Source organism: Sciurus vulgaris (assembly GCF_902686455.1).
Source record: "Sciurus vulgaris genome assembly, chromosome: 7".
In the NCBI taxonomy this organism is placed as follows: Eukaryota; Metazoa; Chordata; class Mammalia; order Rodentia; family Sciuridae; genus Sciurus; species Sciurus vulgaris.
The window spans coordinates 101,521,008-101,535,257 of NC_136467.1; the positions used below are offsets into that span (position 1 = coordinate 101,521,008).

At 37.2% G+C, this 14,250-nt stretch overlaps 1 protein-coding gene across 16 annotated transcripts in view; it reads left to right on the top strand.

Annotated features, from left to right (window-relative positions):
- DST (dystonin) overlaps positions 1–10,800 on the top strand; it is a gene marked incomplete at its 5' end in the record, with an annotated part of 497,398 nt that extends 486,598 nt beyond the window's left edge. For 7 of the 16 annotated variants that reach the window (XM_079147466.1, XM_079147478.1, XM_079147479.1 and 4 more), the window contains 6 exons: positions 1,770–1,887; positions 3,828–3,899; positions 4,818–5,017; positions 5,433–5,543; positions 8,562–8,685; positions 9,526–10,800. In XM_079147466.1, the coding sequence (XP_079003592.1) occupies positions 1,770–1,887; positions 3,828–3,899; positions 4,818–5,017; positions 5,433–5,543; positions 8,562–8,685; positions 9,526–9,788 (888 nt within the window). In that variant the 3' untranslated portion in view covers positions 9,789–10,800. The remainder of the gene's footprint in view (positions 1–1,769; positions 1,888–3,827; positions 3,900–4,817; positions 5,018–5,432; positions 5,544–8,561; positions 8,686–9,525) is intronic. The other 9 variants (XM_079147468.1, XM_079147469.1, XM_079147476.1 and 6 more) reach the window with 2 other exon arrangements.
- Positions 10,801–14,250: the final 3,450 nt, after the last annotated feature.

The window sequence follows — 14,250 nt, forward strand, 5'->3', positions numbered from 1 at the left end:
TGCATTGTATAATGATCAAATCAGGGTAAAGTTTCCATTAGTGTTACTTTTCCATTCTTGTTATCTTCTGAGTCAGCAAGTGTATTGGCATCTTGTATTTGTGGAGAGAATAAAATAAATACTTACCTCAAGAGATGTTATTTACTGGAAACACAGTGAACATGATTAAACTGTTTTTATCATAATTGGCTATTGGGAAAATTAGAAAAGTTCTGGAAGCAGTGTTAGTTGTCTGGAGAATGCCTTTTTAAAACAAAATTGAAAATTGCTCATTTAATAGAACTGAAATGTCATCTCCACAAAAGTTATTGTCTTAAAACTTTTGTTTGGAACATTATCTTGGAATTATCTGGTTCCTTAAGGGTAATTTTCTTTAAATCCCCTCCTTTCCCTTTGCTTATTAGCAGCACCAAATTTTTTTCTAACAAAATAAACATTTTGATTTTTAAATTCACATTTGTATTTCAGGAACAGGTTACTGATAAGAACGTTTAAGTCTGTTTAAAAATCAGATTTAGAAATAGTGATTTACAAAGTCCGATGTAAAAATGCATGAGTTCCTGCTGGTGCCTTTTACATTCTTTTCAGTTCATTCTGAGTTTCTTCTGAGTTTTAGGATCCTGACTGTGATTGGGTTGGTCTTGTTTTAGGATTCTCTTACAGAAATCTAATGTGAAAGCTTACTGCAAAGTAGCAGATGTTTATGAAGTTTTCTGTTTATCACAGTAAGCTCAGACAAGTAGTTGATGTCATAATTGTACCTGCCCTGCTTTAAAAAGAAGCTATTTATGTTTAATTGTTCATTTTGCTTTGGTATCTGCTAGGTTGGCAACCATGAAATTAAGTATGATGATTTTCATAAGTTGGACATGAGCCTATTAGAAGTGATTTAGAAGTGTAAAATCATTTCTCACAGGCTTTCAAAACAAATAAGCCTATGACCAGAACTACCTATAGTCTAGCATTTATTCAGGACTTGCAGAATCACTAGCATATCCCAAGTGATTGACCGTTCATGGAAAGGGCAAGAAAAAAATGATTACTTATTAGTCTCAACTATTATGGTACAAATACTTTTAAGAGAACCCCATTTAGATTTGAAAGCTGTATCACTAATATTTAGCTAGTGGCTGCTCTAATATTGTGGTGATCTAAAGTGGCATATTAATTCAACTGTTAAAAAGTTGGTTTGCCAGATAATTAGGGATAGAGAAATTTTAGTTGATTATGAATTTTTTATTAGTCATATTTATTGCCTTATTCTCCATGAATCAAAACTTTCTTAAAAGAAAATGAGTTTATTTCTTCCACAGATTTGAGTGGAAAATACTTTTCATGTAATAGACAATTCAAATGAAGATAAATCAGCTTATTAAATTTACTATAGAATAATCTTATCTTGTATAAGCCTTCAGCAAGTAGGCCAGTGTTTATTTTTATAGCTATGTTTAGTTTATAGAAAAAAATTCCTATTTCTGCCTTACTAATACTGATGCTGTCATAAGAAAGAAAAATAACTTTTAGAATAGAGCTTTGATATTATACTTGATAACCTTTGTAATCTTTTTCCAATCCGTTTCCTCTGGGCTAAGTCCGCATGCAGCAGTCTAACACAGATCATTACAAACGCCTTTTTCTGAGATTTTACTAATCGCTGTGAACTAAGCAAGAAATCAAAGTTGGTTGCTTAAGCTACTTCAGATTGTGCATCATCCTTTACTTTAGAATTATTTTTGACAATTAGAGATCTTTCTTTCTTCCCTGCACAGTTTGGAGACTCCCAGCAGCTGCGGCTGGTTCGGATCCTGCGAAGTACCGTGATGGTTCGCGTTGGAGGCGGATGGATGGCGCTCGATGAGTTCTTAGTGAAAAATGATCCGTGCAGGGGTAAGGAGACACTTAGGTCAAGACAACACCACAAAAGCACAAGCTTGCATTGTTTTCCAGCCCTGAAAACATTCTGGGCCTAATTGGGGCATTTTATTCTAGCAGTGAGTGTTTCACATTGTTCTGTCAGCCTAAAGTTCTCGAACAACTTGTGGCAAACCGTAAACCATGTTCTTCTCGTTGTTTTTTTTTTTTTTTTTTTAACTACTTCAGATAGGTAGGTAGGAAATACTGGATTAGATTTTCTTCATGAGACCCTCCAACCTGCAGTTTCCAAAATGAACACTTAACTTGCCAAGGAAAGGATTTTGTCTGCCATTAAGTAGCAAAGTAGAAGGAAAGAAAATGAGTTGATGGAGACTGAATGTACCAGGTAGTGAAGTTCCAAAAGTCAGAGTTTTTAAAGACATGATGGTGTGGTGAAGCAAGCAGTACTTAAAATTTTTCAAAATAATAATGAACTGCTAACTTTACTCTTACTTTCAAGTTGTAGGTTAGAATATTAAAAATACAAATTTAACAATTATATTTTATGATACTATATATTATAATATATAATATATAACATAATAATAATTGTTCTCTATCTACCAACCTTCAAGCCCTAGATTAGCTTTTAATTTTCCTATTTTCAGATCCTGCAGTCAGTCGTTGGATTCTTAATTGATTTACATAAGTGAACATTTGATTGCAGTTTCTAATTAGGTGTCATCTATTGCATGACACATTTTTCTGATTTTGTAAAAAGAAGCAGAATTATGATTTTCTTTAACCTGTGAGTTTATTGTAATTGTTTTTAAAGCACTGTGCCTATTAGGATAACAAGTGTGAGACCAAGGATCCTCCAGTGAGGCCCCTGGGTTTTCCATGCTGGCAACTAAATACACAGATCTATCAGTCAGCAGGCCTGTCTGTCAAGCCTGCTGTGCATTGTTATATAGTCATACACAGTAGCTCTGGCCTCCGTAGGCTAAAACTGTATCTCAAAAGAAAATAAAATAAGAATAGAAACTCATATGCTATCATAACAGTCATGAATCACTTAAAACAATAGAGATGTGTTCTGAGAAATGCATCATTAAGTAATTTCAAACATAGAACATACTTACACAAACCTACATGGTATGGCTTACTACACACCTGGCTGCAATATGCAATACACGTGTGGGTATACACATATGTACATATGTATGTATTTACATGGTATAATCTATTGTGCCTAGGGCCATGACATAAAAACACATAAGATTAAATCAAGCTCAGGAGAAAATAATGCCATCCAGAGGTGCAGTTCACATAAGATGTAGGAGGGTGATGCGGCATAACAACATAGCATGCTTCATTTTTTCAGTAAGTGAAAGGAGTACACTCATTTTAAAATGACAATAAAAATATGATACATACATAAAAACAGTAATGTTTTTAATGTCATCAAGCATTATGTCCTATGCATAACTATATGCGCTATGTTTTTATACTATGGACAGCGCGAATAGGTTTGTTTATGCCAGCATCACCACTAATGTCATTCACTGCACTACATTTCGATGGCTACAACATTAGAATGGCCACAGTCTTAGGGGACACCATCGTATATGCAGTCCATCGTTGACTGAAACATCATTATGTGGTGCATGACTGCATTTTGGAAATAATGCAGCCTAAAGTAAAATGCAGCTCTACTTATGAAACAAATCGAATGTATACAGTTGTGTCAGGACGCTTAAGTAAAGTTAACATGGCTGTGGCGAAGTCTTGCAAATGTTTTTCCTGTTGAGTCAGACCTTGGAGGGCTTCTTTTCCTTATGCAACTTTTCTTCTAAAATGTGTGCTAAAGGCTGGATCTGAGCACCTTTTGCATATTCAACTACTGTACTTTGTTTCTTCCTCTGCTAACAATATTCTTTAATGTGATTGGTATCCTGTGTCATTTTTTCTAGTTCATCATCATGGGAGTAAAATGTTACGTTCGGAATCAAACTCTTCAATTACTACTACTCAGCCTACTATAGGTTGGCAACCCCTCTCTTTGCCTCTCCATCTTTTCTTTTCTCTTTCCTACTTTTTCATTCTTGCTTTAATCATTTGTTTTAATATAACATGCTTCATTCATTGCGTATGGCTTAACTCATATCCAACTGAGCTGGTGCTTCCAAATTTAAATTCTGAAGCTGTAACACACCCCTGGTGTGTTGCAAATGCAGGTGTCATGTAAGTGATCAAACACATGCTAACATTTGGCCCATTGGGTTCTTGTGGAGCATTCTCCATGTGCATATGTGTTTGTATGAGTGCTGCATTACTGACTACCTAACAGATCCTTGGGTCTGGTGTTTGTTATTGCATGTTGGTAAATAGCTTTTCAAGACATAAAATAAAAACACTAGCTGCCTCATTTTAGTGAAAAATCTGGAAGTTTATATGTTGTCACCATGACTAATGAGCCATCTTTCATTCTGTGTAACTTTATTGTTTAATTAATCCCAGTGTTAAGTTACTGGCATTCTCCTGACCTCAATGGTACATGCAAAAGACACAGTCCCTGCCTTCCTGGCTTGTCTTCTCAGTGTGGTGAAAGGGTAGTGAAACCATGTGGGCATCAGTAACTGGTGGATTAACAGTATTTTAGCATGAGCTTCCCATTTTCATGCTGACTCTTTCTTTTATAGTGGTTATTCTTGCTGGTGTCTAGTGTTAGAATAAGCACACTTTTTTCCTGTTCCCAAACTCACTTGTATCCAAAAGGAATGCATTGTAAAGGAATGCATTTAACTTTTTGTTATGCTGAGTTGGAGTTGGCATGGCAAAAAGATGTTCTCGAAATTCTCAGCCTGATCTCTGGTGCCACTGTGGTCATTCTTTCCATAACAATTGAGTACCTCATCTTTTCCTTCTCTGTGTGTGTGTGTGTGTGTCTGTGTGTTTTCCAGCTAAAGGAAGAACCAACATGGAGCTGCGTGAGAAGTTCATTTTAGCAGACGGTGCCAGTCAGGGTATGGCTGCTTTCCGACCCCGGGGCCGCCGATCCCGGCCTTCCTCACGAGCTGCATCACCCAACAGATCCACTTCTGTGTCCAGTCAGGCTGGCCAGGCAGCCTCCCCACAGGTCCCTGCCACCAGCACACCCAAGGTAGGACTCCAAATGAAGTCTTTTCCTCCTCCAGAGTAACCAGTGTCCTGAGGATATACCTTTGAATGTTTTAAGTCCCTAGAATTTATAAGGTTAACTGTCTGCATTTGTGTCCCTTCTCATGATATGGGCAAGTAAGGACTTTTAAAAATACATATATATATATACACACTTATACCTCATAACCCATACAGAGATTATCTGTTTAGGGGCTTTTTTATCTTTCAGATTGATTTGATTTTTCTTTTTAAAGCTTCTTTTGTTGTGTGTATATGATTTTCCATCAGAGCTTTCTACTTATTTTTAATTATTATTATTCCAACTGTGAAATGTGATTCTCTGCTATGAATATCTCTTTCTGTGCTTTGTTTTTACGTGCTGTTCTTTACATTTGATTTGCCATTGTTCCATACAGATTCTCCATCCTTTAACACGCAATTATGGTAAACCATGGTTGACAAACAGCAAAATGTCAACTCCTTGTAAACCAGCAGAGTGCTCAGACTTTCCCGTGTCATCTGCAGAGGTATCGTAAGGCCCCAGATGCCAGTATTAACAGTCCTCGTTAACTGAAACTTACTAACCACTAACACTGCCGCACCACTGCCTTCCTGTATTTACTTTTGATAATGCTACATCTTTTTATACATTTCTGTAAAATAAGCATCAACCTGGCAGTTCTGAAAAGACAAGAGAGTAAGGAGTTAACGGAAAAGACAGTGGCAGCTTGCCATAGTCACACCAGCAGGCTCTATGATTTCTTTGCTTTTTTATTCTCAATTATTCTTAATTCTACTTCTGTCTCTTAAAACGAGTGAAATACAGGCCTAGCTAGAATACCAGACCCAAGTAAAATTTCTTTTAAAGCTGATGAAATGCTTTTGCTGATAGACATAGTTTGGACAAGAAAGGCGACATGTATTTTTTAGATGGGAATAAGAAGTAGTATCATTTGGAAGAGAATCAGTTAAAAGAATTTCAGGTCAGACACAGTGGCACACATGTGTAATCCCAGATGCGTATGAGGCTGAGGCAGAAGCATGGCAAGTTCCAGGTCAGCCTGGACAATCTTGTGAGACCCTGTATCAAAATAAAATATACAAAAAACTGGGGGACTTGAATTAATTAAATAAATAGACAAATAAACAAATAAATAAATATAAAAATATGTATGTATAATATAAATAGAAATAAAATAGACAAAGAACTTGAATCCAATGCCTCTGGATTCAAAATACTGCAAAGAAGAAGAAAAGAAGACAATGAAGAAATTTTAGCAAGTGTTCACTCTGGGCATGGTCCTTCTGAATGTCCTTTGCATTCATTTCCGCCCAACAGCACTGGGTAAATGTGACAAGTCCTGTGATCTGTGCAGGAGGTCAAAGGGGTGGGCTTAGGGAAGCAGAAAATTACCTGTGATTTTCAAAATGCATCCTTATCAGATTTAAAGGACTGATATTTTTGAAGGATGCTGTTATATCTCAATGTGGCATGATAAAGGAGAATAAGATATTTTGGGGACATAAAATTTGCCAAGATTGACTCATATTTCAGGTTACTCCTATTTAGTTAAACATCAACCATGTATCTTTTTGAGAAACTTCTCCATGAAATCACAAACATAATCACCAAATAATCACCTCTTTGATTAAAGTGACAGTAATTAGGGGGAAATCCCTAAACATCTTTTCTTGAAATGAAGGAGGTATTTCATCTTAATGATTAAGTGTGACTTAAAGGCCAAGAGCCTTGTATAAAGAAATACCTTTACAAAGCCCTTTGTGCTTTTCAAAATACTTTCTTATCTCACAACAGTAAGTTGTAGGCAGAGAAAAGTGTCATTACCTTCATGAGTCAGTGGCAGTTCTGTTGCTGCCAGGTGGTAGAACTGAGGCAGAAATGCCCTGTTCTTCAGCCTTTCCTCACTCCTTCCAAAAGCCCTTATCCACCCCAGTTTTTTCCCCCAGGTGGGGAATATTAATTTCATAGATTATTTGTAGAGTTGTATGTAGTTATTGTGGATCTGCTATAGCAGAAAATGAGACAGTTTTAAAGAACCTCAAGTGACATTTAGCATTTAATTTAAATATTTAGGGCTAAGATGCTATGTTCTAATTTTTTAAAAAGTAGAAACTCCCTATATTTAAAGTCTGTTATTTGGATTAATGCAAAACTGTTTCATTCCAAATTACCTTGAAAATAAAAATCAACCAGCCAGACAAATCAAGAATATATTTCCATGGAAGGGTTTATGATAAGAAATCAAAATAAGACATTCTGAGAAGAATGATTTTGGTCATTGACTTCTGCTACCTTGAGTGATAAACTTTATAATCTGTGCTTCCTCACTCCCTGTTGACTATTGAGATTCTTTTCATAAGTGAGGAATTTAACCAGATCAGCTAGACTTGGGGCAAGTCACTTCTTCCCTTGGGCCCTTATTTTTCACATTTATTGAAAGGTGGGTGATTAATTGTGGTTACCTGTGCAAAAGTCTTTTGAAAACTTGAGCATTGTACATGAACCATGTATAAACACTGTGCTTAAGTGTGTATGGTATTCATAGGTAGATGAATGGTAGGAATATTATATTCATATTAATAAATACAACTCTGACATATCTGATGGTTCTACATATGCTTTATTAAGCATTGAAAACTTTGGGGAAATTATTTTATGAATGTTCACATAATTTGTACAGATTGCTTGTCTCTAAGTAGCTCCTTGGTTCTGTGTTCATTCATTGAGAAATGAGATGCCCCTTATACTCCTCAAGAGATTTGTTTTTTAAACTTGGGCAGAATTTTCAAAATGTCATCAGAATCTGGAAAAATGCCATGATTTTTAGACTTATCATAAAATCATATCATTGCTTTAGCCATTCTCTACAAATTCCTGTAAGCATTTTAAAAGAATTATACCTAAATATCCCCTATGAAGGTTGTATGTAAGGACCATAGAAAGACCGAGCCTAGAAGTGAAGTGACATGGTGGTACCAACCTGTGAAACATCACTCTTTTTGCAGTTGTCTGTTTAAACAGTAGCTGTCTAGGCATTGTTTGTTTATTTTTTCTATTTGCTTATTTCTGCCTATTTCCCTAAAAGCACTAGAAGCAGCAGAATATCCAAGTACAATTTTTCAGAGACCCTGTCCCCTTCTCTTCACCAGGCAGTCAGCATCCTGTAGCAATAACCCTCTTACCTCTGTGACATTCACTGACAGTCTGGAAGATACTAATGTCCTCACAGTTCAATTTGTCTTGTTTTTCTTGCTGTCACTTTTGTATTGTATTGGGTCCTCCATTTTTATGCTTTCATTTCACCTGGGGATCTGCTTTCTTTAAAAGGTTTCCTTCAAACTCTGGCTGAGAGTTAACAATTGGGGAAGGAAAGCAAGCACCTACACCTTGTTCAGTTAATTATAAAATTCCCACCTCTAAAAAGGGTCTTGTAGAGGTTTCCACCCATTGGTAAAGTGGTGTCAGGAGAATGTCACGGTGCATGAGCAATATCGTGAAATGTCTCTTCGCTGGTTAAACACAGGGAACACCAATACAGGGAAGCAAGCTGCGACTTCCAGGGTATTTATCAGGGAAAGGCTTCCACTCCGGAGAGGACAGCGGCTTGATAACGACTGCAGCTGCCAGAGTCCGAACACAGTTTGCTGGTGAGTGTGGTGCATTTCTTTCTTCCATGCCTTTTGCAGTATGATGATGATCTGAAAATTATGGCCACCCCTTTCTTTCTAATTGAGAAAGATATTTTGAATTAGCAATGCCATATTCTTTTGAAATAGCATGTAGCCCCAATCCTCCAATAAAGGTAGGCAATAATGAGTCATGAGAGCAAGTTGCTAAGAAATGCCTTTTGGAAAGCATCAAAGAAAGATGGGAGTAGACTGCAGACCAGAAGAAACAAAAACACAGCACCCTTTCACACTGGAAGGCCCTGGCTCTTTTTCCTCAGAGATTGCACAGAGAGCTGTTTGGGGTGGTTGGAAAAATCCATCTTTACCAAGCCTTATGCCAGTGCCACTCACACTGTTTCATAGAGCACTAAACCTACTGACCTTTGTGTTCTGAACTCAACAAATGTGAAACTTCTCTAGAGTTTTGAGTCTTCTCTTTTAAATTCCTGCATTCTTGGTGTTACACCTAAGAGCCTACTCCATGTGCACAGGGCTACATATGCTAAGCTTTGGAAAGCACAATCCCAAGTGTTAGGTATATACCTTAGGTCTGTTTGTAATATATGGAATACTGGATATGTAGGGTAAGCCCAGACTTACCTTTTATATGTAAATCTAGCTTTCACTCTATTATGTCTACCCAGAGTAATCCTTCTTAACCATTGCATAATAGGAAAAGGTCATGAATCCATAGTCCTTTCTGAGTGCCTACTAGGTGTCAGGAGAAAAATGTCAATATTAAAGGTGGTGTCAGGTTTCAAGAATCGGTTGCAGAAGCAACATGAATAAGGGTGACCCATCTCTGCCTTCTCTCTTCAGATTCCAAGAAGACTCCCAGCCGCCCAGGAAGCCGAGCCGGAAGCAAAGCTGGCAGCAGGGCCAGCAGCCGCCGAGGCAGTGATGCATCAGACTTTGACATTTCAGAAATCCAATCCGTGTGCTCAGACGTGGAGACTGTCCCCCAGACACACAGACCTACGCCCCGAGCAGGTTCTCGGCCATCCACAGCCAAACCTTCCAAAATCCCCACGCCCCAGAGGAAGTCACCTGCCAGCAAATTGGACAAGTCCTCAAAGAGATAGTGCAATTGGTTCCACCAAGGCCCTTCCTTGTGCATTTATTATTTAAGTTTGAACGATGTAAAATACGATGTAGAAATTATTGTGAGATATTGCAAAAGGTGAGTTTAAAATTCTGAAGATGGCCTTATTTGTGTATTTGTCTTTTTATTTGATCTGTATCATTTTTTGGTCAGATATTCTGGGGTTAAAGTCACATCATATGTGATGGGGAAGAAAGAGTTTAACATGAACTAACACTTCTGCACTATAATGTGTAGAACACACACTAAAATCAGTTACTGTACCTACAGGTAAGTCTGCATCCTCTCTGACAACCACGGCACTACATTGATAACTAACATAAAGGATACCTCATGACATTTTCTTATTTTTATGGAAATTCTGAATAACCAAAAAATGACACACCAGGGATATATTTTGAGATGATTTAAATGTAAACTAAGAGGTGGAGGGTAAAAAGACAAACCTAACCATATACAGTTCTTCAAGCAGTATCTGACAGAGAACCCACAGGAGGTTACTTCAAGCACTTGCCAGTACCACAATATTCAAGTACCCTGCAGCATTTCTGTGCCATCGCTTTAAATGAGGCCAGAACCGTCCTGGACATTAGACATATTGTATTGTAAGAATATAATTATAAAGTGCATTCATATAAATGTGAGGTTTTCTTTCGCTTGAGTGGACAGTAGCACCTGTATCATTGAACTCATTTTGTAACAAAGCAATTTTGCTTGCAAAAAGCTATGAAATAAAACATGTCCCTTAACTACATTGCTATGGAATTAATTTTTTCCCCAGGGAAAATTGGTGTATTTTTTTATGAGCAGTATCAATTTGGAGTGACCAAAAGATACTTAAAATGGGTTTATTTTGATTTCTCATCTGAAATAATCATGTTCTGGTATTATATCTACCTATATTTAATAAATATATACATTTTAATTTATTATGTATACTCACATACTATAGAAAGATATTAGTATGCATTTAATAAAACATATTCACTTGACTGTGGAATACCTGATTATTTAAAGAGAACTTTTTCTGTTGTTCATTTATTGGTTTTTTAAAAAAAGATTGTATGTTTACTAATAGTATGACAGGCTAAATTTGAGGGACATCAAAAGGAAGTTATAGGACTGGGGATATAACTCAGATGGTAGAGTGCCCTGGGTTCAATTCCCAGCACCACCAAACAAACAAACAAACAAAAAGGAAGTTATAATAAGGTTAATCACTTATTCTGCATATATTTTGAGTAAGTATTGGATATGTGCTAGACACTGTTGGAGACCTCTGAGGCTATAGGATTCCTGCCGTCTTGCAATTAATTAATAAAAAAAATCTGAAAAACAAACTGAAACCAGGATATAGATGACAGGATGACAGATTTCAGATTACTACAGTAATATAGTGATATTCTTCTGACCTATATTCATTTAAAAATCAGATTATAGAATTTTCATAAATATGAAAATAGCATCAGATAAAATTAGAATGGTTGATTATTGCTCTGGGCAATACAGGTCATGGCATTCTGCATAACTTCATGCATTTAATTCAACAAATGGCAGTGGTGGTGTTTGGGAACAGGGATTATGTTTTTCCTGCTTGTCCTTTTTAACAGAGGGCAACATTGAAGAGCCTGGAGTTTCCAGTGACATAAATTGGTGCCATTTTTAAACAGTAGTAATTCCTTCTTTGCCAAAGCATGGGTCTCAGGTGGAAACCCTTGATGGAAAGTGTAATTCGAACCTATGAGATTAGGTGCTACATAGTCATTGCTTTTGATTATAAACACGTCATCTGAGAAGGCAATTGGAATTTTTATTCCTGGAGAGCTTTGCATCCGATCATATTTCCACTTCAAAGACAGTTTTAAGGGAATGATTTTATCTCAATCTGTTTGAATGCTACCCCTGTTAAAGAGCTAAGGATTTTCCTTTTTAGTTATAAAATAAGCTTTTTGAAAAAAGATAGGTGGTTTAAAATATCTCAGAGAAGTCTTAAGGAATGGCCCCCAGTTATCAGCATTTGCCCTCATGGGAGCTTTGAAAACAGTGACAGGACGCCTGATTATTTCTCTCCTCTGCATCAGTGATAATCCTGGAACCTCAGACTGACTGCCGAAGAATCCTCCTGTAAATTTTACTGAATGCATCAGGATCGCCTCTTCCCCTGCATACATTGCTTTTCTTGTTCTCTTTTTTTCATTTTCTTTTTAAGAAGCAGAATATGGATCCAGGTGTGGTAGCACACATCTATAGTCCCAGTTTCTCAGGAGGCTGAGACAGGAAGATCACTTGAGCACAGGAGTCAAGATCAACCTGAGCAACATAACGAGACCCCCATCTAGGAAAAAAAAAAAAAAAATTCAATGAATCTCAATTCTAAATCATGGAATACACAGATTTTGTCTTAAAAATCAAAATTAAAACTAATTCTTATGTAATACTCCTTTCTTTTGAAACAATAGCATATGTGGCATATCCTCTTTGACATCAGTGCAGGAAGGAGTTGACCTAGTCAAATCTCAGATGTGGTTAGTTTCATGGCAAATGTAGGTTGAAGGGCTCGGAAATGGCCCCAGCTGTCCTGGATTGACCTGTGAAAAAAGAAAAGGTAGGAGGAGGTGAAGAATGGATTTTATTATCTCTTTTTGATCATTTTAAAACTTGCTTTCAATATTTGCAACCAGGAATGAGATGCAGCTGTCTGCTCCTTTTGACAGGGTGCTTTGAAGTGCATGTTCTTTGTGGTCTCCTGGGTGGTGTGATGCCCACAAACAGGCCTTTTGCAAATGCCTGTTTGTTGTGGTTTGGATGTCAGGTGTCCCCCAAAAGCTCACATGTGAGACAATGCAGGAAGGTTCAGAGGAGAAATGATTGGGTTATAAGAATCTTAACCCAAATGGTGGATTAATCCCTAGTGGGATTAATTGAAATGGTAGGGTGTGGCTGGAGGAGATTGGAATTGGGGCATGGCTTCAGGGTATATATTTTGTATCTGGAGAGTGGAGTCTCTCTCTGCTTCCTGATGATGCAAGCTGCTTCCCTCTGCCATGCTCTTCTGCCATGATGTTCTGCCTCACCTGGAGCCCCAAGGAATGGAACCAGCCTTCTGAAATCGTGAGCCCTCAATAATCCTTTCCTCTCTACAGTTGTGCTGGTTGGGTTATTTAGTCACAGCAGCAAAAAAGCTGATCAAAATAGAAATATTGCTTCTGTGTGTGTGTGTCTGATGACACTGCCACCTGGGGCCCCAAGACACTTCCTTCACTTTTGTCCTTTAGTACTTTAGTAACTAAGTTCCTTTTTAAATATGTTAGGGAGTTCTTGATTACTACCAAAAACTGCTTAGAACTGGACGGAGTCATCAACAAAGTAGATAAGAAATGGGTCATTTGGCTATTTGAAAATTTGACTTAACCTGAAAGATTACAATTCTGGTTGATTTTATGTACATAGCCTCTCATGTCTATGTAAATGTTGAATATCTAGGGTGAGAGACAACCAAAATAGAGAAGTGTTTTTTCTTTACTACTGCTTCTGATGTGCTAAATTAAGAATGCATGAATTTAAAACAAAGGGTATTCAAAGGATGTATTTTTCTTTTTCCTTTTTTTTTTTTTTTTTTTGTTGTTGTTGGTGTTTTGTTTTTGTTTCTTTCTTTTGGGGGCTGGGGCTGAACCCTGACCTTGCACTTGTAGGGCAAGTGCCCTACTACTGAGCTACACCCCAGCCCTTCAAAGGAGTTTTATACTCTGAATTGTTCTCCATTATTAGGAATTGAACACTGCATAGGAGAGGAAAATAGAGCCTAAGAAGTTCTCCAAAGTTTTCTCCAAATAAAAACAAAACATGCTTTTAGAATGTTACTATTCTTAAAGTACAGCTACTTTGCCCAAGGGCAAAGACTGGAGATTTAGTTCCCACAGTTTCTAACTTAATGTGCCAAGTGGTCTCCAGACTTCTATGTTGACATATTCCCATCGGTAAAATTTTTTGAGTAGTGTGTGTGTTAATTTCTTCTAGGATATTTGTATGTATTTATGAATAGCTAACACGTCTCCAACAACAATGATGCGCATGTGTATTTCAGTTTTGACAATGTTCTTGGCCAGATTTTTCTCCAATCTGGTGAAATTCTCTTTGGTTTAATTCTTGATATTGCTGATGAAAGACTAGGAGGAGAGGGGTCATCTCTTTTTATTGTTTATTTCTTACATTATAAAATGACTTCAATCCATGATTTGTTTGGAGGGATCCCTTTGAACCATTTTTTAAAGGTTAGTTTGTAAAATAAAATTTTTACATTCACCCAACTCAACATTGATAAGCTATAGTTTCCTGCACATCCCAAACGGAAAGTAAGGAGTTTGGGAGCTACTGGAATTTCCATTCTGCCCTTGGGTCACTTCAGTACAGACCAGATGAGGATGCAAATGCTGCAGATATCA